The sequence below is a fragment of the Anolis carolinensis genome, chromosome 6 (assembly GCF_035594765.1).
Source record: "Anolis carolinensis isolate JA03-04 chromosome 6, rAnoCar3.1.pri, whole genome shotgun sequence".
In the NCBI taxonomy this organism is placed as follows: domain Eukaryota; kingdom Metazoa; phylum Chordata; class Lepidosauria; order Squamata; family Dactyloidae; genus Anolis; species Anolis carolinensis.
In genome coordinates, this window is record NC_085846.1 from 76255856 (window position 1) to 76280270 (window position 24415).

At 38.3% G+C, this 24415-nt stretch overlaps 2 protein-coding genes across 5 annotated transcripts; one reads left to right on the top strand and one right to left on the bottom strand.

The window, feature by feature from the left end:
- Nucleotides 1-1798: 1798 nt before the first annotated feature.
- rpl15 (ribosomal protein L15) lies at nucleotides 1799-6261 on the bottom strand. The gene is made up of 4 exons (XM_062984396.1): nucleotides 6109-6261; nucleotides 3742-3918; nucleotides 3166-3302; nucleotides 1799-2153 (listed from the first exon to the last, which is right to left on the bottom strand). Exons 2-4 carry the CDS (start codon nucleotides 3911-3913, stop codon nucleotides 1848-1850), a joined length of 615 nt encoding a protein of 204 aa, XP_062840466.1. The 5' UTR covers nucleotides 3914-3918; nucleotides 6109-6261; the 3' UTR covers nucleotides 1799-1847.
- nkiras1 (NFKB inhibitor interacting Ras like 1) lies at nucleotides 6152-22862 on the top strand. Of its 4 annotated transcripts, none has more exons than XM_008118963.3 (4): nucleotides 6152-6257; nucleotides 8612-8741; nucleotides 10649-10890; nucleotides 21287-22862. In XM_008118963.3, exons 2-4 carry the CDS (start codon nucleotides 8648-8650, stop codon nucleotides 21524-21526), a joined length of 576 nt encoding a protein of 191 aa, XP_008117170.2. In that variant the 5' UTR covers nucleotides 6152-6257; nucleotides 8612-8647; the 3' UTR covers nucleotides 21527-22862. The 4 variants fall into 4 exon arrangements, with proteins under 4 accessions (XP_008117170.2, XP_008117171.2, XP_003226268.2 ...); XM_008118964.3 differs by having other exon boundaries at nucleotides 6158-6257; nucleotides 8577-8741; XM_003226220.4 differs by having other exon boundaries at nucleotides 6257-6339.
- The last annotated feature ends 1553 nt before the right edge of the window (nucleotides 22863-24415 follow it).

Consider the following 24415-nt stretch of genomic DNA (forward strand, 5'->3'; position numbering starts at 1 on the left):
GTAAGATTGAGAGACTGTGACTTGGACACAATCAGTCTGTGGATTTTCATGGCTGAGCAGGAATTTGAACCCTGGTCTGCAAAATACTAGCTCTCTATTAACAGGAGTACTGCTACATAGCAGATACAAATTCAGTGCCAGTGTTACCTCTCCTGGCCAGGGCATGAGGCACAGAACATTCTTAACTTGATAGACAAGCAGTATCTCAGATATTATGGCTTTTACCATTTCACTAGGTAACATATGATCTGTAAAACCAGAGAGCTACAGCTGAAGATTTTAGAAGTAAAGATGTGCACTTTATGACAAAATGGCAATTATTAGAAGCCCCCAGGAGTAGAAAAAAAACTTAATTCAGGAATATTTTTTGGCAGAAAAGCTCCAAAGACCACAAAAATTGCTTACTGGACACTTTGGCCATTCCTGTTGTAAATGCTAAAAAAATGGAAGAGAAAAAAAGCCCTAGAAACCCAGAAGGCCAAAGACCTAAATAACATGAACACTTATGTAATTCACTTTCTTTGAAGAACTGGCTTTGAAATGAAGCAAGATATGGAGTGCAAGCAGTTACTGAAACCATGTACCCTTCTCAGGTTTCAGTTTTGTTGATAAACCAGAAGTCTTCATATCTCATGTTTTGTTTGCTCAAATCCAGAGAAAATATTTTTTTCTCCATATCTTATTTCATCTGAAAGCCAACAAAATTTTCCCCAAGCACTTGAGATTTCCATCTCTCAATTGACAACTGAGCTACAGAAAAGGAGCTAAGCCCCAAATTTGCTAGTTTGTTATTACCTGCCCTCGCATTTTATTCAAACAACTAAAAATGGTTCAGAACACTGAAATTTTGAGGAATCCCAATAAAATTAGTACTATGGCTTTTGAATCACCACCACCATCAGGGCAAATAAAGCTATATATATCATTTAACTGAATGTTAAAATACACATGAAACCCCTGGTATACACAGGAAGTATTTATATGAACATATGAAATCAGAGCTTCCATTTTGGAATACCATTGTTTGAAACCCAGATAAACTGCATATGTGAAAAGAGTCATGTTCTATTTACTTTTTAACACAGATTATGTGTCAGACAGACCTATAGGCTAAATAACTCTTTTCTTGGTTCAGAAACCAGAGAATATCCAGTTTGTCTTAAGATAGTTGTATAATATAGATTTGACAACCAAGTGCTCCTTTATCATCCTACCCATAAAGTATCAGGATAGCACAGGTTTTACATGGTGAACAATGGCACCTGTGAAGAGGTCAAATAACCCAACTTTCTCAAAACTGATGTATTTCAAAAAACCTTTTGCTAACAAAGAAAACCAAACAAGACACACATGGTTAGAAAGACTGTCAAAGCTTTTAGAAAATGCTGAATTATGTAATCCAAATAAGCAGGATATTCATCATGGACCTCCTTATGTTACTTTTGAAATAAATTCATCATTTTAAACAATTTTGAAACATTTGCTAACAGCTCTTAATTTTAGGAGCCTCTTATTTATCTTTGCTTGTTTCTATGCCTAGGACTTTTAAATATAATTTTTTGTACATAAAATAAGTGAAAATCTAAATTCCTATTGGGTATTGCCACACATTCAGAGTATTTGGGCCAAGGACCCATTATAATGAAAATATACTGATATTGCTAGCTATTGTTTTTGAAACACCAAATAAGTCATTAATTATTCCATAAAAAGAAACCAGTGATCTGCTGTTTACAAGTTTACTGTTTAAGTCCGAAGCTACCAATCTTAGTGTAATGAAAACACAAAACAATGGAAACCCAAAGCCTCTAGTTGACTTTATTATGAGAAATTTGAGAGCAAAAAAATTAGCGGTAACGGTGAAGCTGCAAGGTGTTGCGCCGTCTCCAAGCAGCACGGCGTGAGCCACCAATTGTGTGATGGAACTTGTGGCCCTTTCCAAGGCCACGGCTCTTCCTCCCAGCAGAGGTCAAGCCACGCATCTCTCTGTGCTTGTGAACTGGCATGGTGATCCATTGGGTGTCTGGGTTGCGCCGGATGGCCTTGTGGAAAGGGTCAACCAGGATGACTTCAAAGAACTTGTAGGTAGAATCCTCTCCCACCCAGTAAGAGTTGAGTACTCTCAGGGCTCCACAATGGCGGCCAGCACGTTCCTAGGTGCGAAAAGGCAGAGTTCAGAAAGAGTTTTGAAAGATGGCTGGTATTTTGTTATGACACTCATCAACTACTTTCTTTATAGTGAAATACTCTTTTGAAAGCAGTAGGAATGAATGATTCTTTTAGACTTCTGGTGCTATATGATCAGTGAACACTATCCAAGTAGAAGCAAGATCAGTGGAATACTAGAGTTTAAGCAGAAGCCAGAGGTGAGCAGTGTATGGTCCTCAAGATGGAATCTGACTGCAACTCCCAGGGTTCTTCACCATAGGCCGTCCAGTACTGATGAAAGCTGCCATTCAATAACATTTCAAGGACCACATATTACTTATTTCTGATAGAAGGAAAAAATAGGCAGAGAAGCAGAACAAGGAGCACAGTATAAATTTCTCATCAGCTTGCAGTGCCTCACAATAACTTGCGATCTGAAATACTTGTTCGATTTCCCAAATACTGTATAATCTACATACAATATGAAGTAGTCCATCAGAATGAACAGAAATACAAGCAGTATACACATTTAACAGTAATAGAATGCCTACTTCGTGTTAACACGAGATCCCTGATTTTGAATTGATTTTCCATATATGCCCACTTTTATCTCATATTCCCTTGCCTTTTTAGAAAATGTTCTCAATTCATTATTCTACACACCACATATTATACCAGCTTTAAGACAGAAAATACCATGTTTCACCTTAAAATTAGACTATAAAATACATTACATCAAAAGTGCTACTGTTGTTCATTAACCACACCAGTCTTATTTGCACAATATGAGCTACTTAAATTGTTACTCTATTACTGTCTTCCCACACGGGAGTATCACAATCATTCATGGATGTATGAGTTAAAGAGGTTAAAAAGACAACTGGAAAAAATAGAGAAGTAGCTTATGTTATTTTCAATGTGAAAAAGGATAACAGTTTAAGCAATAATTTCAAACTGTCTGGGAACAATGATAGCTGTAAGGAAGTTTGACAATGGTCACAAAAAAAAACTCCCCACCTCTGCTACAGACTGCAGGCTCCGGGCAAATTTCAGTTGGTTAACTCCATGATGCACGGGTTTACCATAAGTAGCACCCTTAGGAACTGGACGTTTACGGCCACCACGACGAACACGAATACGGTAGATGACGTAACCTATGACAAAAGCAGAGTTGAAAAATAAATTTCACAGCCAAAGTATTTACACTGTAGCAGATATCCTTATCCATATTATGTTGCTTATAACTTTCTAAAATATCTATTTAGCAATAGCAAGCATTCATCCAATAATGGGAAACACTATGTCCTTACAGTTTATACAGATACTATAAAATTGCATTAAACATAAAAGATGCTGGAAATTGTTTATCCTGCACAACCTCATAGCTAAATGGCAAGACTTGCTGTAGCAAGATATGAAGAGATGAAGCCAATGTTTCAACCCCATGTCGTCTCAGAGGTGCTCTTGCCCAAATGATGCACAGAAATGAGGCCGCAATATGTTTAAATCAAATCGTAAAGATGATAATATATTCAACTGTCCTAAACACACAACCCACATTCATATCCACCTCATTCCTGAAATTGCTGTTACCTTGCTTAGCTTTATATCCCAATCTGCGAGCTTTGTCTGGTCTGGTGGGACGAGGAGCTCGATGAAGAGCAGATAACTGGCGATATTGCCAGCAGCGAACGCGCAAAAGGAAGCGCATCACATCCGACTGCTTTTTCCTCCATAGTTCTTGGATATACTTGTAGGCACCCATTCTGGCTTACCTACATAAAAAGAAGCAGATTTACATCACATTTCATCCTTAGGCATATGCACATTTCCTCTTTCCAAGAAAAAGCAACAACGTTTCTACGTATGTGGTAACAAAGTGCAGCATTTAATACAACATGCCTGGATGGTACAGACTTTAACTTCAAGAAAACAAGTTTATCCCAACTGTAGCACCAAAACACTGCTTTTATCAAAATCTGACTAATTACCAATAAATATTAGTTATTTTTTCAATTCTAAAATGCACTTCCTTCTCATATAAACATCTCTAGAAATAAATAAAAATAACTTTTTGCTGTTAGTGGTACTGAAATTAGTGTGTCTTACTATCAATGGTGTCTTAGAATTGAAGAAATACTGTCAAAGTGTTATAATTCTTTGAGCATCAACTCTTTCTACAAGTTGTTTGGATAAGGGAGCATAAACTCAAAGGCAAAGTTATATTCCTTCCCACATGAAAAAATAGTTGCCCTTTCAAAGCAAAAACAAACAGGAATGTAAAACCATCCCATCCAAACTTTTTTTCTACAAATGCACCAAATGTCTCAAAAGGGTTTTTATATTTAAGAACTTAATTTTTTGATTTTAATTTATAATACCATAGCATCATATGCAATACACAGAGGAAATAAATGTATACTATGTGTGAAAGAGCAAATCTCATAAATAGCATCATATACAGTAATATATAGGACCCCTTTTCATGACAACAAATGTGAATTCTTCTCCATGGAAAAATAAGACATCCCCTGAAAATAAGACCTAGCGCATCTTTGGGAGCGAAAATTAATATAAGACACTGTCTTATTTTCGGGGAAACACGGTAGGTTGGCAGGAGCTAGGACTGACAGCGGGAGGTCACCCTGTCCAACGGATTCAAATTACCAACCTTCAAGTCAGCAGTTCAGCAGCACAAGGGTTTAATCCAGGGGTCCCCAAACTAAGGCCCGGGGGCCGGATGCGGCCCTCCAAGGTCATTCACCTGGCCCCCGCCCTCAGTTTTATAATATAATATTTTTATATCAGTTTTAATAATATAATATATTGTATATACATATAATATTGATAATAATCTTATGTTATACAATATAATACTAATAGTAATACAATATAATAATATTAATTATATGTTATATATTACATATTATATAATAGTATAGTGGTATAGTTCAATATAGTAATATATAATGCTAATATTGTGTTATGCTAATAATATAATATATTTTATGTACATACAGCTGCTCTGAGTCCCCTTCGGGGTGAGAAGGGTGGGATATAAATATAATAAATAAATGCAGTAAATAAATAATTAATTTTAGACTTAGGCTCGGCCAAATTCTGACATGACTTGAAGGCACACAACAACAACAACAATCCTAATTAACTTGACTATCTCATTGGCCGGTAGCAGGCCCACACTTTCCACTGAAATCCTAATAGGTTTATGTTGGTTAAAATTGTTTTCATTTTTAAATATTGTATTGTTCTTTCATTGTTGTTGTTGTTGCACTACAAATAAGACCTGTGCAGTATGCATAGGAATTTGTTTGTATTTTTTTTCCAAATGATAATTCGGCCCCTCAACAGTCTGAAGGATTGTGGACCGGCCCTCTGCTTTAAAAGTTTGGGGACCCCTGGTTTAATCCATTGCGCCACCTTTAAAGAAATGGCCACTAGGAGTGAATCTACACTGCAGAAGTAATGCAGTTTGACACCACTTTGACTGCCATGGAGTCATGAGAGTTGTAATTTGGTGATGTCCTTGCATTCTTTGGCAAATATACCTAACGGCCTTGTCAAACTCCAGCTCCTGTGACTCCATACCATTCAGCCATGACGGCTAAAACGGTATCAAACTGCTTTAATTCTAATGCAACCAAGGAGGAACTGGACAGCACCCCTTGGGCCTATCGTTAGGCCGCTGCATAAGGAGAAAGGCCTCCTAAAGCAGCGGAGAGGCTTTCCCCTTCTCCTGCCACCGCTTCAGTCCCTTCCGGCTGGGCAACCCTAGGCCCTAACGCACGCCACCAGCGGCCAGCTCCTCGCCCCGTCTCCGCCATGAAAACCCAGCCACCTTCTTCTTCCGCCTCCCGCCCACAAGGCGCGACCCCAAAAAGACTCCGTGAAGCCCCCTGAGTTGAGGATGGCGACGGATTAAAGCGGCAGCCATGAACAAACCTTACCTGACGGCGCCCGGAGCCGGAAAGGAAGAGGCCTGCTTCCCACAATGCTTTGCGGCAAAATCCACGGATCCAGGCCCGGGAGGCGGAAGCTGCGCGCAGAGGTTGCTGGGAAACGTAGTTCCCTAGAGCACGGAAGTGGGCAGGGTAAGCATTGGAAGGAAGCACCGTTCAGCGTCGTTCCTTCAGGACGGGAAGCTTGTAGTCCGTCACATGCTGGGCTGAAATTGTAAAATGGAAAGCTATGGCCTTGGGGTTTTCCTCAGAGTAACGTTATTTAACGTTATTGTAGAATTGGGCTAGTTTGACATAAGCATGTAACGCCTCAAGTTGGTGCTGGCGCTCTGGACATGCTCAGAGGCGCGCTTGCGTGTGCTGTTTTCCAAGTTAAGGCACTGATAGTCGCAGAATTAGGGTAGAAATCCTTCTCGAAATAGAATATACCTTAAGGAGTTAGGAGAAAGTAGCAGTAACAAACAGCGGCTGTTTCTTTTATGTACAGTAGACTCTCACTTATCCAACATAAACCGGCCGGCAGAACGTTGGATAAGCGAATATGTTGGATAATAAGGAGAGACTATGGAGAAGCCTATTAAACATCAAATTAGGTTATGATTTTACAAATTAAGCACCAAAACATCATGTTATACAACAAATTTGACAGAAAACGTAGTTCAATACACAGTAATGCTACGTAGTGATTACAGTATTTACGAATTTAGCACCAAAATATCACGATGTATTGAAAACATTGACTACAAAAATGCGTTGGATAATCCAGAACGTTGGATAAGGCAGTGTTGGATAAGTGAGACTCTACTATATATAATAGGAATAATTGAACCACAGGAATGAAAAAATCATGATTTTGTCGAAGGTTTTCATGGCCGAAATCACTGGGTTGCTGTAAGTTTCCCCAGACTGTATGGCCACGTTTTAGAAGCATTCTCTCCTGACGTTTCGCCCACATTTATGATAAGCATCCTCAGAGGTTGCGAGGTCTATTGGAAACTAGTCGGATTTATATCCCTGTGGAATGTCCAGGGCGGGAGAAAGAACTCCTGTATACTAGAGGCAGGTGTGAATGTTGAAATTAGCCACCTTGATTGGCATTGAATGACCTTGCAGTTTCAAGGCCTGGCTGCTTCCTGTCTGGAAGAATTCTATTAGGAGGTGTTAGCTGGCCCTGATTGTTTCCTGTCTGGAATTCCCGTTTTTCTGAGTGGTGTTCTGAGCCATTGAAATCCACAATCATGTGGACAATTTCAATAGAAAGGAGGAAACCATGAAAATGAACAAAATCTGGCTACCAGTATTAAAACCTCTAAATCCGGACAGTAAATAAAGAACAACACTAAGAAAAAAGAGGGGAATTCCAGACAGGAAACAATCAGGGCCAGTTAACATCTCACAACAAAGGATTCCCCCAGGCAGGAAGCAGCCAGGCTTTGAAGCTACAAGGCTATTCACTGCTAATCAAGGTGGCAACTTGCAACATTCACACTTGCCTCAAGCAGGCAAGAGTTCTTTCTTCCACCTTGAACATTCCACAGATATATAAACCCCACTTGCCTAGTTTCCAACAAACCTCACAACGTCTGAGGATGCCTGCCATAGAAACGTCAGGAGAGAATGCTTCTGGAACATGGCCATATAGCCTGGAACACTCACAGCAACCCATTATTATAATTACCATTTCTGTCCTGCTTTAAAAAGAAACCCAAAGCAACTAAATACTGAAACTATTAAAATGAGCAGTTACAACAATTAAAACCAATTTTAAAAAACTATAGATTACTATACGTTTTTGATTGTATGTGTTGATTAAAGACAGTATATCTAGCCCTGACTACATTTTTCCAATATGAAATACACATTTCAAATATTAAAACTTTAGATAACTGATATTTCTTCACCGAGATGTCTTTCTGTGTGTATCACATGTAACTGTTGACATTTTACAGCACTTTGTCCGAGAAAGGCTTGCATATTATTCAATGCCTGGCTTAAGTATTTCAGTAGTTTTTCCAAATTGCCTAACATTTTGCTTATTATTTTAGCACATTGTCTTTTAGATATTTCCTACAAATCACCTTCAAGCAGTAACAATAAAATAAAACTGATATTTTAAGTAGTACATCTGATACTGGCATTGGTTCCTAAGTTTCTGGTTCTGGCAAGTATTATTATTTCTCTTTTAAAGAGACTCAAAGCAGTGAACAGTGGTCAAAACAATACAATGCAATTTAAATCCTAAGGATTATAAACATGAAAATAGAATTAACCCTAGAACTATCTAAAAATGAATACTGGAACAGAAAAAACAGAACTGTGACTTAATTGTGTTTAATACTTGTATTACTTTGATGTTTTCTGTGTTTTTAAATAATTGTAAGATGCCTTGAAAGAAAGAAAAAGTGGGACATGAATGCATTAAATAGTAAATATTTTCTGTCTTGACTGCAGAGGTCACCAGTATTTGCTGTACTGTACTTTAACAGGATTTTTTCAAGGAAGCCTATCAGTCTGAAAGGAAGATGGGAAAAGGCTTCAAAGTGGTGGTTTGTGGAATGGCTTCAGTGGGGAAGACAGCCATTTTGGAGCAAGTTCTGTATGGTGATCACAGGATTGGTAAGAGATGGATGTTCTAGGTTTTTTGTTTATACATAAGTGTCGTAAGACAATTATCCATCCTGTTTCATAAATCATTAAATAAGTAAACAATACATTTAACATGATAGTAGAAGTACCTATGGCACAGTTCTTGGATTGTTCATCTTTTGGTGTAGTGCAGGGCTTTTAAAACTTTTTCACTCGTGACCCTTTTTGACCCCATAATTTTTTACATGACCTGAGTATATAGGAATATAAAATGGGTATAAATGTTTACTGATAACACACCAGAATTTGCAAGGCTTGTTAAACAAACTGATTTTCCTTTTTATGAAGTATAGCTGAAGCATCTGCAGAGTCCACTGTAAACACCTCACAGCAGATTAATGTGAATGTCTACAACAGCCACTAGGTGACATTCAGAAAACGGTTACTGTTGCCAAATTTTTCCGTACCACAGCATTGAGCAAAGGGGACCCCATTTAGGGTCGGGACCCACATTTTGAGAAGCAGTGGACTAGCGAACCCAACTGGCTTAGTCAGAAATTTGAGTCATGGAGGACCTGGAGGAGGTTTCAGTTTCAACGTTTATAATTATGTCTCTAGAATAAATGGAACAGATCAAAGACAAAGTCTGTTATCTGGACATTTTATTTTCCAATGTTTGCAGGGTAAATTAGCCTGTGGGAAATTTGAATTGGGTGTTCTATCTCAAGTGGATCTACAATGTACAAATAATGTAGTTTGACACCACTTTAATTGTGTGGCTCAATGCTATTGAATCCTGGAAGTTGTAATTTGCTGAGGCATCAGCAATTTTTGGCAGAGAAGGCTAAAGACCTTGTAAAACTGCCATTATTCAATAGCATTGAGCACTGGCAGGTACAGTGGATTCAAACTGCTAATTCTACAGTGTAGATGCACTTTCTACTATGTCATCAGCAACCTTTTTCACTTTTCTTTCTGTAATTTCTTGCTGTGACTGTTCCCAGACTTTGTAATTTGTAAAACTTGGTAACTTGTAAAACATTGTTCAGTATAGGACAATACTATTTTCTGTTTTCTGTTTTAAAAATCAATCAGATAATAGTAGTAAAAGGTAACTAAACAATGTACTTTTTCTATATTGAGCAATGAGTAACAATGTGTGTGTTTATGTGTGTATATGTTTATGTTTTGAAAGCTAGAAATAAGTGTTTAGGGGTGAGGGATCATGGGAGTAGTAGTTCATTAATGTCTGTATACTATAGGTTACTCATCGCTTCCTTAGTAGGAGTCGCAGTGGCTCAGTGGGTTAAACCCTTGTGTTGGCTGGACTGCTGACCTGAAGGTTGGGTTGCTGACCTGAAGGTTGCAGGTTTGAATCCGCGAGATGGGGTGATCTCCCGTCTATCAGCTCTAGCTTGTGGGGACATGAGAGAAGATTTCCAGCAGAATGGTCACATATCCAGGCATCCTCTGGGTAACATCTCTGTAGACAGCCAGTTCTCTCACAACAGAAGCGACTTGCAGTATGTTCTCAAATAACTTCTGACATAATAAAAAAATCCCTTCCTTAGTGTATAACTCTTATTTTCTTCCATATCATTACAATCGTTTCCTTATGATAATTGAAAAAGAATAAATCTGGTCATTGAATGACACATCAGGAAAAGCAATTGTATTCTGCTCAGAATGGGGTATACCCATTAATAATCGCCCATTGGCAATTAGTTATAATAATGATACAATAGCCACATGAAAAAATACAAAAAGAAATAACTTTTCAGTCACTGCAGAAACAGTGAAAAACATTGTCAAAATTGATCATGACAAGAATTCATCATGAGCAGGGGAAAATAAATGAAAAACCCTACAATAACCCTACAATAAATGTCTGATTAGAAATTTATTTTAAAGCTATTTTCTCCTTTTCAAAATAATAGGTGCTGAATATTTTGCAACTATAGAAGACGTGTACGTGGCTTTGGCTGAAACCGATCGAGGAATCAAGGAACAGTTACGGCTGTATGACACCAGAGGAATTCGAGAGGGAGAGGAATTCCCTAAACACTACTTCTCCATTGCAGATGGTTTTGTCCTGGTGTATGCTGTGAACAGCCTGGAGTCCTTTGAAACTGTGGACTGGCTTAAGAAGGAGATTGACAAGCTGAGAGACAAAAAAGAGGTAAAAAAAAGCCCCCAAACTTTCTGATTCCTTCAATCCCGCGATTGTCTTGGCTAATATATGATAACATGATGTATCGAAGACAAGCTTGTCGCCTAAACTACGTTTCTCATTAACCTACAGGTCAGGGAGTTTTCTGTGTGCCAGAAAATTTATGACTGGGGAGATGAGAGAAAGGGAAACACTGACACTTCTAAGAAGCAGCAAAGAGGAAGTGTCCCTCTTTCTATTTGCTCCAGGAGGTTAGGGCACATCCATATTGTTGAATTAATGCAGTTTGATACCACTTTGGCTGGATTTACACTGACATATAATCCGGTTTCAGAATGCAGATTAACTGCATTGAATTGGATTGTATGGTAGTATAGATCCAGCCATTCCTCAATGCAATAGAATCATGGGAGTGATAGTTTTAAAAGGTCTTTAACCTTTCTGCCAAAGACTGATGGTGCCCCATCAAACTATAAATTCCAGGATATCATAACATTGAATCATGGCAGTTAGATGTAGATGTTTAATTGTTGATTAATTTTATGTCTGTCTTATTTTAAATTTTTATTAGATGTGTTTATTTGTTAGCTGCCTTTATTCCCTATGAGGAGAAAGGCAGGATATAAATAAAGAAGATTATGACGATGATGATGATGATGATGATGATGATTGATGATGATGATGATGATAATTGCACCCATAGTGAACTGTCTGAATAGATTTCAGGGGCAAGATTGAGTGAGGAATTTGTTCTTCATCAGGACACAGTTGGATGCCTCTATCTATTCCTGTAGCTTTAAGAAGTTTCTGTGTCTCTGTCATTTCATGCAAGATGCCTGAAAACGTATCTCCTTTTCAAAGAATAGCTGCAGAATGAAAGCAAAGTCTCATGGTAACAATCCCAGTGGGGATTATATATATATATATATTTAAAAGGTTTATGTAAAAGATTCATTAAAATCCACTGAAATTATGGCATCATGTCTTCTATGTACATTCAAGCTCACTTGCTTGGTTATTATTTGATAGGTCTTGTTATCCTTCCTTGAGTCATTCCTTTAACAGTGGTGGGTTAGAAATTATAATAACAGTCGTCCTACATGTGGTGGCAAAATGATGGATTGACAGGGAAATAGGAGACAATACAATCTTTTTTGTTGTTGCTGTTAAATCAGACACCTAGGAAATTGTTTCAGCGTTTGCTTAACGGAGTGCCTGTAGCCCGGCAAGCTGAATTATATATCACCTACGCGCTGCACTATGTATTTTTTCCCTTGCTATAAATGATATACATAATAGAGAGAGGGAGGAAGCGTGTCCTTATTGGACCTCTTAACTAAGTGCCTTTAACAAAAAAGAGCACACTCATCTAGGGCCTTTTCAAGTATGTGTGCATAGGGCTGCAGTTATGTAATGCTAGTTGTTGCCAGAGCAACTTCTTACATAATACCCAAGGCTTCCTGGTTGCATTGATTAATGCAGTGGAAAAAAGCCTTAGCTGTCTTTCACTGTCTGCAGCGCAGCAGTCATACCTTATTATATAAGTACCATTGACGTTGGGGTTTCCTTATTGTCTCGTGAGCTGGTTCTAACAAGGAAACATTAAACAGGTTCCTACCTTCCAGCACAAGTGTCTCAGGATTGTAGCTCCCATTATCCCTCACCAGTGGCTAGAAGTGATGATAAATATATACCGAAAGCATTTGGAAGGCCACCACATTAGGGCTAATAGTGGTAGCTTCTTAAACTTTGTAGACTTGACGAACAGCCCAGCAAGATTCCTAAAGCCATTGAATTGCAATAAAAAAAAGAAAGGAAGCAAGGAAAGTTGAAAGTCACCCCGCTCTCTCATTCCATCCAGGCTCTGTAATTTTTCCTTTCTGCTCAGTCTGTGCCAAGGATAGAGAAGCATTAGCATTCTAGTTGTGGTCTTCAACCATCAGCAATAGCAGTCAAAATAATCAGCGGTAAATGGCTAAGGGAGTTGTAGCCATAAACCTCTAGAGTGGTAATTCCCAAGCTCTAGTCCTCCGTGTATCAAGGATTCTGGAAGTTGAGGTCCAAAACACTTGGATGCCAAAACTTAAGAAATACTAACCTCTGAGGATCCTGATCTGTTCTTTGGGCATACAACCCTGTGGCAAAGTGTGATGATAGAATATATTTTAACTGCCATTGCTCAATGTTATGGTGTGGCATCCAGCCGTCTTTGGCAGAGAAGGCTAAAGACCTGCTAAAACTACAGCTCCCATAGTTGTAGTTTTACTTTGAGGCGTAGCAGAGAAAGTGGTATCAAGCTGCATTCATTCTACAGTGTAGATATACTCTAGGTCCTGTCTGTCTGTGTGGTGGAGGCGGTGGTTGGGTTAATATCAGTTTTCTGGAACTCTCCAATATAATTGTGCACTTACAGTGGGGGGGGGGGGAGTATTTAGTCAGATACCAATTGTACAAGTTCTCCCACTTAAAAAGAGAGAGGGGAAGACTTCCGGTTGGCATGAGCCAAGGCAGGCTGCGTCTTAATTTCCACCATAATTTCCAAATAAATTTGTGAAAAATCAGACAATGTGATTTTCTGGATGTTTTTTCTCATGTTGTCTCTCATAGTTAAGGTCTACCTATGATGTCAGTTACAGGCCTCTCTCACCTTTTTAAGTGGGAGAACTTGTACAAATACCTTTCCCCCCCACTGTATTTCTGCTTTCAGGCAAAGTATAAAAAAGTATATAGGATAGAATGCAAAGGTAGACTCTGTATTTTTAAAATTCTTCTCTTTATGCAAAAGTATCCTTCCTTTTATGCAATTGGATACTTTAACATTGTACTCTGGGCTTTTGAGGCTCTAGATCAGGCATGGGCAAATTTTGGCCCTCCAGGAGTTTTGGACTTCAACTCCCACAATTCAGGCTGTTAGGAATTCTGGGAGTTGGAGTCCAAAATACCTGGAGGGCTGAAGTTTGCCCATGTCTGCTCTAGAACCATCCCAGCAGTATTCCTGCCCTGGGCTGCCTTCAGGGCCATTTGGTGCAAATTCACATCACAAACTTACTGAATAAGTGAACAAGAACTCCATGTTGGCTCGCAAGATTCTTTTTAAAATGAACAAAAATCGTATCCAGCAACAGTGTTGAACCTATAGCCCTTCAGAGCATAACTGCACAGTCTCTAAACTCTTGACTATGCTGGTCATGGGCCAATTTGAAAACATCTGGAATGCTACAAGGACCCAGCTTTGATCATAGCTACGTACTTTCGAAACATATTTTCCAGCTTTTTCAAAACCAGAAATGATATGCTTCCACTTTGGGGGATAATAAAGCCTTGCTTCATAGCAGAATTCCCTCTCACAAAGGCTTCCCTGTTGACAAGTCCCCCCCCCCCCAGGGTTTTTATTTTTATTTTTTAAAGCATCAACAACAAATAAATCTTAACTGGTGAAATATGCATGTGACATTGTGAGCTGTGTGTTTCTCCTGCTTAATGTGTGAATCCAAATGCTATTGCCATAGTTCCACTGTGATTTGATACCCCATCAGATTATATACAGATAGATAAGCGCTTTCAGAAAATCAATTACAGAGCAATTCAATTGTTTGGGAAGAAAGCAAGAAACTGAATTTACTTAGCCATCTCATTTCCCTTTGAAAATTGCTGATACAAGTAGCCAAGTAGATGTGCTTGTGGGCATTACTTATTTAATAGAAATCTTGGCACTAGAGGCAGAAATAACATGAGAAAAAAGGGACAGGTTATCACACATCAAAATTAAGAATAGTCCAATTTGTCCCGGAAGACTTTTTATTCAAAATTGCAACTGCGAAATGAAACAACCAGATCAGGTAAGAAACAAAAACACTTTGAACTTTTTACAGTTTCTTGCAAAATATATTTAGGAAGGCTGTTTTCTTCCATTACCTTCCATTCTTCTTATGGTTTCCATTTTGGTAAACATATTAATTGATCAATGCTTTTTTAACATGCTGGATGGGGAGCTAATGAGGAAAGTTTATCTGCTGCCTGCTTTCCTCTTGGTTTGGTTATTCATTCTTGGACAGTAATAGTTTCTGGAGGTAGCTGCTGTTTAACTGGTCTGATGTAAGCAAGACCTACTACAGCTACTGTAGGATCAGCTTAAGCTTTATCGAATTACAGTGGAACCTCTATTTAAGAACATTTTAAATTAAGGGACTGTCACTTGGCCTGGGTTTTGCTTTGACATAAGAGCAGCATTTTTAGTTAAGAGCTAGCACCAGATGGAGCGCTAGAGAGTACAGGGTTTTAGGGCTTCAAGGGAGCAGCCTCTGTGCCTCATGCTCTTGACTGCTTTTGGTGATTGCTGTTTGCTTTGCTCTTGTAACTTTGGGTTAGTTGATTTTGTGTGATTTTTATTCCTGGTATGTTTGGCTTCATGAAGAGAGAGAGAGAGGAAGGGAGGCTGGAATGAGTACAGTATGGAGAAAATTATGCTTCTGCCTCTTCACTTTGTGCTTCCTTGCTACAAATTTGTGCATTTACCATTTTAAATTTGAAGATGATCTTTCTTTTTTTATTGTTCCATGTGAATGTGCATTTATACATTATTTGTTATTAAAGTACATTTTCTTATTTAAAAACATATAACAAAAAAATGGGGGGTGAGGTTTTGGGGAGCCGGAAAGGATTAATAGTATTTCAGTGCATTTCAGTGAGAAAATTCATGTTGAGATAATAGCGTTTTGAGTTAAGAGCTTGTCATGGAGCAAATTAAACTCTTAAGTCAAGGCATCACTGTATTTACTGCAGATCCATTGCTGCAACCCAGCACTGAAAGTCTGTGAACCTCCTGCTAGACAGAGTGTGACAAGAAAAATAGAGATAGCATAAAAGACTTTTTTTCTGAAGCCTTCTTCACTGAGATAGGCCTGTATTGCTGATAATAGAATGGACAGCTTTGGCTAATGCTCAGATGTTTTCTGGGATCAGGGCTATTAAAACCAGCAACTGTAATAGAGAAACAAATAGTTATTACATCACAGCAATACATTTGTTTGCTAGTAAATGTATTTCCTTTCTTGATTATATAATCAGTTGCCGTAGCAATGCTGACTGGACTGCGTATGATTCATCTCCCTAATTTACCGGCACTGAACTCCCTCAGTCTTGCAACACCTATGCTGCAAGCAAATAGTTAGAAGTAGTCATCTCACTTGAGGAAGTTATCCCCAAGTAGGCATCCTCCAGTTGTGTTGATGACATCTACAGTTCCTTCTCTTTCGACCCGTCATATGCTGGCTCTGACTGATGGAAATTGTAGCCTTGCAAGCTGATTGTTATCATGTCCAAGCAGAGGTTGTTGTAGAGAAAAGTATTCAGTGACTACTCTCTGATTTACAGGGTAGTCAAAATAGAATAATTTTCTTCTCTTTTTAATGATTGCATTAAAGTATCTGTCTTCAGATTCAGTTTTCAAGGCAGCATGGTAAAGAACAATAACGATCATGAATGCCGTTCAAGGGGTGACCTCAAGTTACAACAAATTCAAAATTGAAATAGCACACCTCAAGGTTAAATTCTGCAAATTAACTTTCAGGGAAACTATTCAAATATAGTTAAATATTCTGCCCTTTGATGTTAAGGCACATTCCTTTCTGCACATTCGTGGAAGAGGAACTTATTTAAAGAATTGCCACATGTCCTAAATGCTATGCCTTACACCCAGATTTAATTGTACTTAAATTGCCCTCATTGGAATTCTGGGATAACTAAGCCAAAATGTAGCTTAATATTGTGAATTGCAAATTCAAGCAAAGGGAGGATAGTAAAATATGTAAGAGGAAAGAGAAGAGGAGTTCTTTCATAATGATCAATGAGTGACACAAATTGTTAGAAGTGAACATCTCTTTTACCTTGATTGTTTTGAAGCCTTTCTCAAAATCTGTATAATTCCAAATTATTGAAAAATGTGGCAGCCTTCCAGATGTTGCTGAACTGCAAGTCCCATCACTCCCCACCTTTAGCTATACTAGGGCTGATGACAGCTGTAGTCCAACACCGCCTGAAGTGCTGCAAGCCTTTGATTTAGAGTATAACCATTTAAAACACCTACCAGAGCTAGAAACACATTCCTTTTTACAATCAGCTTTTTCTTGTTGGAATTAGATCAATGTCTTGTACATTAAAGTAGGGAACATATAGCCTCCAGATGTTGCTGACCTGCAACTTCCATTGGCTCCAGGCAGCCCAACTAATAATGAAGGATAATAGGATATCTCGTTTTTAAACATCAGGATAATTTTTTATTCTCTAGTCCTGTTTACAGCATGATTAAACCACATAGATTGTAATTGCAAGCCATTAAATTCAAATTTCATCCACAAACTAATGGGGTTAAAGACAGCCCAACTCGTTTTGTATTCAATATACATCCAGTTTCAGTGTTGGTAATTTTCAGATGGGATGAATAAGACAAAAAGTTGGATCCAGGCTTACTTATACTTAGAGCAGAACCAATGAAATTAGCAGATTCTGAATGAGTCACAATTAATTTATGTCTGACTTATTTCAATGGGTCTGTATTTAAAATGACTAAGTCTGAAAGGCACTGAACATGGATATAGTGGTGAACCAAGTGGAATGTTTGCTAGGTAACAAATGTTTTTGTTTTCTTTTAAAAACGAGAAGAGCATTAATTATAGTTGATTATGTCTTCTCTTTATGGTCCTCTTGAATCCTTGCATGTTTGTTGGGCTACATGGTATTTAAATACATGTTTTTCGTGGAATCAACCACAGAATTTCAACTGTTGTGCTTTAGCAACCAGCAGTGGCAGCTGGTAACTCCAATGTCAGTGGAGCTGTGAATCAGCTCCGGGTTCAGTACAACTTTAAAGATTCTGTCCAGTATGCAGACTCTATTTTGAGGATAGTGTTCAGCAGCTTGAATAGTCTGTGAACAAGACCCAAACAGAGAGATCTGTTTTAGAAAATTCTCCTTGTTTTGATGTTGAAGTACACTCTCTCTCTGATGGAATCATCACAGATTATTGTTGCCATTTATTTTTTCAGAATACAAAAATTTCCAAGGCTTTCATTTGCCTTCTCACTTCTCTATTTGCTATGATTGCTAGAGAGTAATCCCATTGCACTTGTGATATTCTCCTTTATGATTTCAACTACTATCTGGGGCCTGCAGTGTTAGAATGATATTGTGGGTAAGGTCTCAGGCAGCAATATATCTAGGGCAGGACTTGGACATTTCCTGTCTTGGTTGCCTCTATCACCTGAGACCAAAAAAACAGCATAACTTATTCCTCAGAAACACATGAGCACTGCGGCTGAGTGTTTTGAAGATTGAAATATTGAGATGTAGATTGAGATGTCATATAATATGTACAAAGCACTTTAAGATGAGATTTTTGATATTAAAAAGTGGAAAAATCTTACAACTTTTATACAAGTGAGGAGTTTCTGCACAGTAGAAAGAAAAAGGCTGATACAGAAGGGAGAAAATAAGTAAGGAACGGATCAAAGACTGTGAGAGCCACAGGTACCAGAATTAAGATCAGAATGGAAGATGAATCTTAGAAGTGATGCAGAGAGAAGAAGATGGTAGTAATCAAGCTGGGATGGTAAAAGAAAGCAATCTCTTCATCATAGAGACCAAAAGAAAGTTGTCTGTTTAAAATAACCTGGGAGCAATCTGAATACCAAATTGTTTCATAATCAGAACTCCAGAGTCAAAGCCCAAAATGTGTTAAATAGTAAGAAAGCCTTTGACATGTCTAACCCTATGATGTATTTTGGTTTATCTGAATTATCCTATAGGTCAGGGGTCCCCAAACTAAGGCCCCGGGGCCGGATGCGGCCCTCCAAGGTCATTTACCTGGCCCCCGCCCTCAGTTTTATAATATAATATTTTATATCAGTCTTAATAATATAATATATTGTATATACATATAATATTGGTAATAATATGTTATACAATATAATACTAATAGTAATACCATATAATAATATTAATTATATGTTATATATTACATATTATATAATAGTATAGTGGTATAGTTCAATATAGTAATATATAATGCTAATATTGTGCTATGCTAATAATATAATATATTGTATGTACATACAGCTGCTCTGAGTCCCCTTCGGGGTGAGAAGGGTGGGATATAAATGTAGTAAATAAATGCAGTAAATAAATAATTTTAGACTTAGGCTCGGCCAAAGTCTGACATGACTTGAAGGCACACAACAACAACAACAACAACAATCCTAATTAACTTGACTATCTCATTGGCCAGTAGCAGGCCCACACTTTCCACTGAAATCCTGATAGGTTTATGTTGGTTAAAATTGTTTTCAATTTTAAATATTGTATTTTTTTCGTTGTTGTTGTTGTTGCACTACAAATAAGACATGTGCAGTATGCATAGGAATTTGTTTTGTTTTTTTCAAATGATAATTCGGCCCCTCAACAGTCTGAAGGATTGTGGACCGGCCCTCTGCTTCAAAAGTTTGGGGACCCCTGCTATAGGTTGTAACAGTATCCCTCCATCAAGTTTTGTGTGAGGGGAAGAACAGCATTTAAATAATTTAAAATGCTTTCCCAAAGACTGGTGATTGCAGTTTAGATATTGCTTTGCAATAGTTTTTAAGTCCCCCCTCAAGTGATGTGAGGTTCTTCATGCATTGAGCTGGGTCCAGATTTAGGGTGCTTCTACAAAAACATTAAAATGCAGTTCAAAGTCAGCTCAATGGAGGGGTGTCCACAAATCTCACCAAAAAGTTCGAAATAAGCCCAAAAACCCGTTGTAGCCAATCAGAGTATTTATCCCCTACAGGGCTCAGATTCAAGACCGAAAAATGGTGGAGTACTTATCAGGACTACAGTAGCTCTGAAGCACTTTTAAAAAATGCCCAAACAATTATTCCCCCAGGAGAAGAAACCACTCAGTTCCCATGGTACTCTCACTTTTGGCCCTTTTGTTCTCATTTCCTGTGCTCTGCTGATATCTAGTGTTGACCACGAACAGACATAGTGAATCAGAGTATCCTAAAGGGCTGGGATAAGAAAAGAAAAAAACACTACATTTTCTGGAGGCTGTCTAGCTTCTATAGTGAAGTTCTTGGGTCCGATTCCAATCTGCAACCAGCAGATATTGTGGTAACTGTCCCAGCCTTCAACTGATTCCTGGGGTGTTTGTATAGAGCATTGCGCATTGAAACCAGTTCATTTTAATCCGCCTCCAAACTGCATTATAGTGTCCATATGTGAACACCCTTAGACATATGTAAAGCAAATCCAAGGACTAATTTAAATACAACAAATTTTAATGGGCCTTGTCTGGGTCTGACTCATACTTTTTTAAAAATCACCATTTGTGGAACATCTTGGATTTTTAAACATAATGCTGTATTACTTCTCTATACAACCGTTTTTATTTGTAAAGTTCAGCAGAAATAAATGTTCAAGATAACCTCAAGGTTACATTTAGTCTGTGCAACTTGAGTGGCATTGAGTACTTCACTAATAAAGTTCTGGATGTTCATGTCCTTTATCCTTCACAGCTGTATGTCGCATGTGCTGTCTGATACGACCTTATGTGACTTTTAGTGCCAACTGAGAAAAACACAAACAAAAACTTTACATTGTTCCACCTCCCTATCAAAACTTGAATGTTTGTAGGTTTTTAAATTATGGTCACTTCTATGCTACATGTTATTTTCATAAAAACTACCAAATCCAGACAGACAGAGGATACCATGGTTTGTTCTATGAAATTTCCAAATTGTGTGTGCTGCTCTTGTACAAAGTTTTCTGCAGCTATTTTTCTAAAGGTTGACAGGCTTGACTCTTTAAAACTGGCAACTGTCAGTGCAAGTCCAATCTAATTCTGATTTTTTTTAAAAAAAAATGTCAGAAGTTCTTTTGTTTTCTAAAACAATTTATGCCAACTTGATAGGCATAATTTCTCCAAAATTGCCCAATATGCTACAAAATGTCAGTACTTACAGAAAAATGCTGTATTTTTATTTTTAAAGCGTTAGAAGCAGACTTAAGTTATAATTGGAATAGGCCCGCTGAAGCAATAGAACTTCAAAAATGACTAAGTTGAGGCCTATGGGAATACCCTGAATATGACTAAGTCCTGACCCAGTCTGATAATATGAAATTGAACATAATGCAGCATTGAACATTAGCAATGCCTCAGCTAACAAGCCATCTCAAGAGGATTCCTTCATAGTCCATTGGGCCACAGAGCTGTCATGGTGGAATGAAAGCAGCAATCAAGACCTCAGGGATTGGGACTTTTCATTCCTTTCCCCATAAAATTCATTGATGCATTGTATCTTGGTGCAAAATGTGTGCATCATCACAAAGCCCTCCCTTATGTGAGTATGATGTATTGTTTCTTTCTTTTCAGGTGTCAGTTGTTGGTTTAGGCAATAAGATTGATCTTTTGGAGGAAAGACAAGTAGAAACTGAGGTAGCACAGCAGTGGGCTCGGATGGAGAAGGTGAAGCTGTGGGAAGTGACAGCAACGGATGGTAAGACACTGATGGAGCCCTTCATGGTATTGGCAAGCAAACTGTCTCAGTCTCAAAACAAATCAGCCTTTCCTTTGCCTGGACGGAAGACCAAAGGCAATAATGATGACAGCTAAAAACTTTGCTGCCAGGGATGAGTGCCTTGAATTGTCTCTTCTTCCTCCTGCTGAGCCAGGTGTTCCATTTTGCTATTTCTTTGATACTTTGTCAAGCATTAATTGTGCTTCAGGCTGCTATTGGTAAAATTCTGTGTATTCAATGCAGATCTTTGGTTTCTAAAACAGTTGAATAGCCTGAGAGATCAAGGGCAAGTATGGTTTTGGAAGTTTTTGCATAAAAGCACTGCATGGATCATGGTGGTCTGTTTTTAATAATTGTTTAGTTCAATAGGCATAAGGTGGCATCTGCTAACAGGGTATCGTGGAAAGAGGTGCCCAAGAGTGTTTTCAGATGATGCTATTGTTGTGTAGACATTTGCCTCAATTATGGAAACTTACTTTGGCGTACAGTTGTGATTTGGAACCTGCTACTTCTTCCCTGGTTTCTTCCTACATACATTCCAAAAATGGGGAAAAGATGGAGTAGATACAATGTCTTTCAACTGACATTACTAGGAGCATGCCTAAGATCCAGTTAGCTGACTACAGTTTAAATCCCTCTATGTATTGGATTGTAGCAGCTCTAACAGCAACTGGAAAAAAGATAATGGGGTAAGTATGTTTAGGAAGCCTGTTGTGCACCAGCCTTCAGCACACAGATGATTTCTAATATGACAGGGCTTCAAAGTGTTTGGCCAGCTTGGGGAAATTGTAGAACCTGGGCTGGACTGCAATTGAAGAATGTCTCCACTGACTACCCGAATGTAAGGCATTTAAGGAAAAGTCAAGCTGTTTGCTTGTAAAGAATTCTAGATTCTAGAATTCATAATCCAAAAAAGTGACTTCCCCAGGCTCTGATCTCTATATAATGGTGCCTATTTGGTCAGTTTAAAAAAAGGCAAATCGATATGAATGTCTTATACTCAAGGGATTAAGATCAAGAAAGTCTGTCTTCCAGTCAACACTTGTTTTGCTTCAGTTGGTACCTTTCTCAGACAAGGAAAGCCTTGTACAGGCTCATGGAAGTAATCAGATCCCAAGACATTTAGAGGTTTACAGGTAACTTGCAGCACTCTGAATTGTGCCTGGAAACAGAACCACCAGCGGTGCAGTTTTGTTGAAAGATAGATCCCCCCCCCCCAATTTTGCCCCATGTAATACTTGGCCTCTCTGTTTTGTATTCAGTTTTGGGCAGTGTATGTTTGCAGGCCCAGATTTAAGACTGTAGTAGTCTAGTCAAGATTATAACTCACAGTTAAGGTCAGTCTACAGCCTCAGAAAAATAATAGTAGGTTTTGGAATTTCACACCAGAGCTTGCTTTGTGTATTTGAAAATGTAATACTGTAAGCCTCATTTATTGAGTCCAGCATTTTTTTTACTGGTTTATAAATTCCTTGTGTTATCAGAAATCTGAGAGCATGTGAAATCTGAGAGCATGTTCATTTGACTGATATAGTTTATAACTGTGACTGTAATTATCTTTTTTCATTTTCTTCAGGTAATGTTTCAGGAGATGCCCTCTGTTAAGTGTGTGGGCATGATTTATTCGCATATTAGTCAACTCATGCTTTCATTTATAAGCTGGCATCAAATTCACTCTTTCCCCTTCTCCACATGCAGGCCTTATTCCAATAGGGAATAAGGAATCAAATGCACCTGATGATTTGATAACAGAGATGAGAGTTCACATATTTATAGCAGCATTGCTCTCCACTTCTGTAATGATCCTGTGCCATTAATAAGAGAAAGCTCTGAGGTAATCTGTACTTCAATGGTCAGGGATTCTCAAAGCCTGATATGCAAGCTTTTAGCAGGAAAGGTCGAGTTCTAGTTTATCATTCTGATACTCAGTATTTTCATGTGATGACCTTTTCGAATGTTAACTACATCAGGCCAATACAGGAATTCAGCCTACTTTGAAGACTATGTACTTAATGATGTGATGCCACATTTGTTCACTGAAAATAGGTGGCATGAACTACGTCCCAAATTCAGTTTTGCTCACCCCTTCTCAGGATGTAGCTCCCATTTCTTACCACTGGTTAGGGTTGAAGGAGAGCTACATGTTCTCCACCTTGTACTACATGCTGGACTCCTAATCAGAGACAACATACGCAGAGAACCATACAGACTAAACAGGATCAGAGAAGCACAGATTCAGAAGGGATCACAAGATCCTTCTATCAGTGTAAAATGGTCAAAAAATGTTTTTTGAGTATTAAGAAAACCTAATGCAAAGTATTATGGGCTAAAGAGAATCCTCACAGTTCAGGACTTACTCTGTACAGAAAATGCTGTTCTGTGCAAAACAACTATATGAGAATATGGTGTTCAATAAGTTCTGAATAACAAATACAGTGTTCCCTCACTACTTCGCAGTTCACTTTTCGTGGATTCGCTGTTTCACGTTTTTTCAATAGGCTCTAAAAGACTATTATACATCATAAAAAACTACAATTTACAGCCTAAGGAAGGGGGGAAAGAGAAGCCAAAGGGAGAAAAAAGGAGCCTGAGCAGCAACAGGAGGAAGAGGAGGAGGCGGCGATTTATCAACACACGATTGGTTGATAAAGACTTAAAATAGTGTATAACTATTAAAATAATGTATAAATATTAAAATAAACATAGTGTCCCTACTTCACGAATTTTTACTTATTGCAGGTGGTCCTGGAACCTAACCCCAGCGATAAGTGAGGGAATACTGTAGCCTTAAAAAACAGTGTGGTTTTTCAAAGACTTTCTCACAGTGGGAAGAAAATAGCAGAAAGTATGTGTTTCTAACTTCAAGAAGAGACTTAAGAATTACACCCTTAGTGGAAATAAACAACTATAACACTCTTGATAGATGGCCATCCAACCATTTCTTAACAACCTCAAAAGCAGAAGAGCCACCATTCTCCAAGGCA

Bases quoted from the DNA above. Each gene is read 5' to 3' on its own strand.
- rpl15 (XM_062984396.1), bottom strand. From the start codon at position 3,913: ATGGGTGCCTACAAGTATATCCAAGAACTATGGAGGAAAAAGCAGTCG. The intron at 3,303-3,741 runs GTAACAGCAATT...CTTTTGTCATAG, and splicing joins GGGATATAAAGCTAAGCAAG to GTTACGTCATCTACCGTATT. The intron at 2,154-3,165 runs GTGGGGAGTTTT...TTTCGCACCTAG, and splicing joins GCCTGCAGTCTGTAGCAGAG to GAACGTGCTGGCCGCCATTG.
- nkiras1 (XM_008118962.3), top strand. From the start codon at position 6,345: ATGGAAAGCTATGGCCTTGGGGTTTTCCTCAGA. The intron at 6,378-8,611 runs GTAACGTTATTT...GTACTTTAACAG, and splicing joins GCCTTGGGGTTTTCCTCAGA to GATTTTTTCAAGGAAGCCTA. The intron at 8,742-10,648 runs GTAAGAGATGGA...TCAAAATAATAG, and splicing joins GTATGGTGATCACAGGATTG to GTGCTGAATATTTTGCAACT.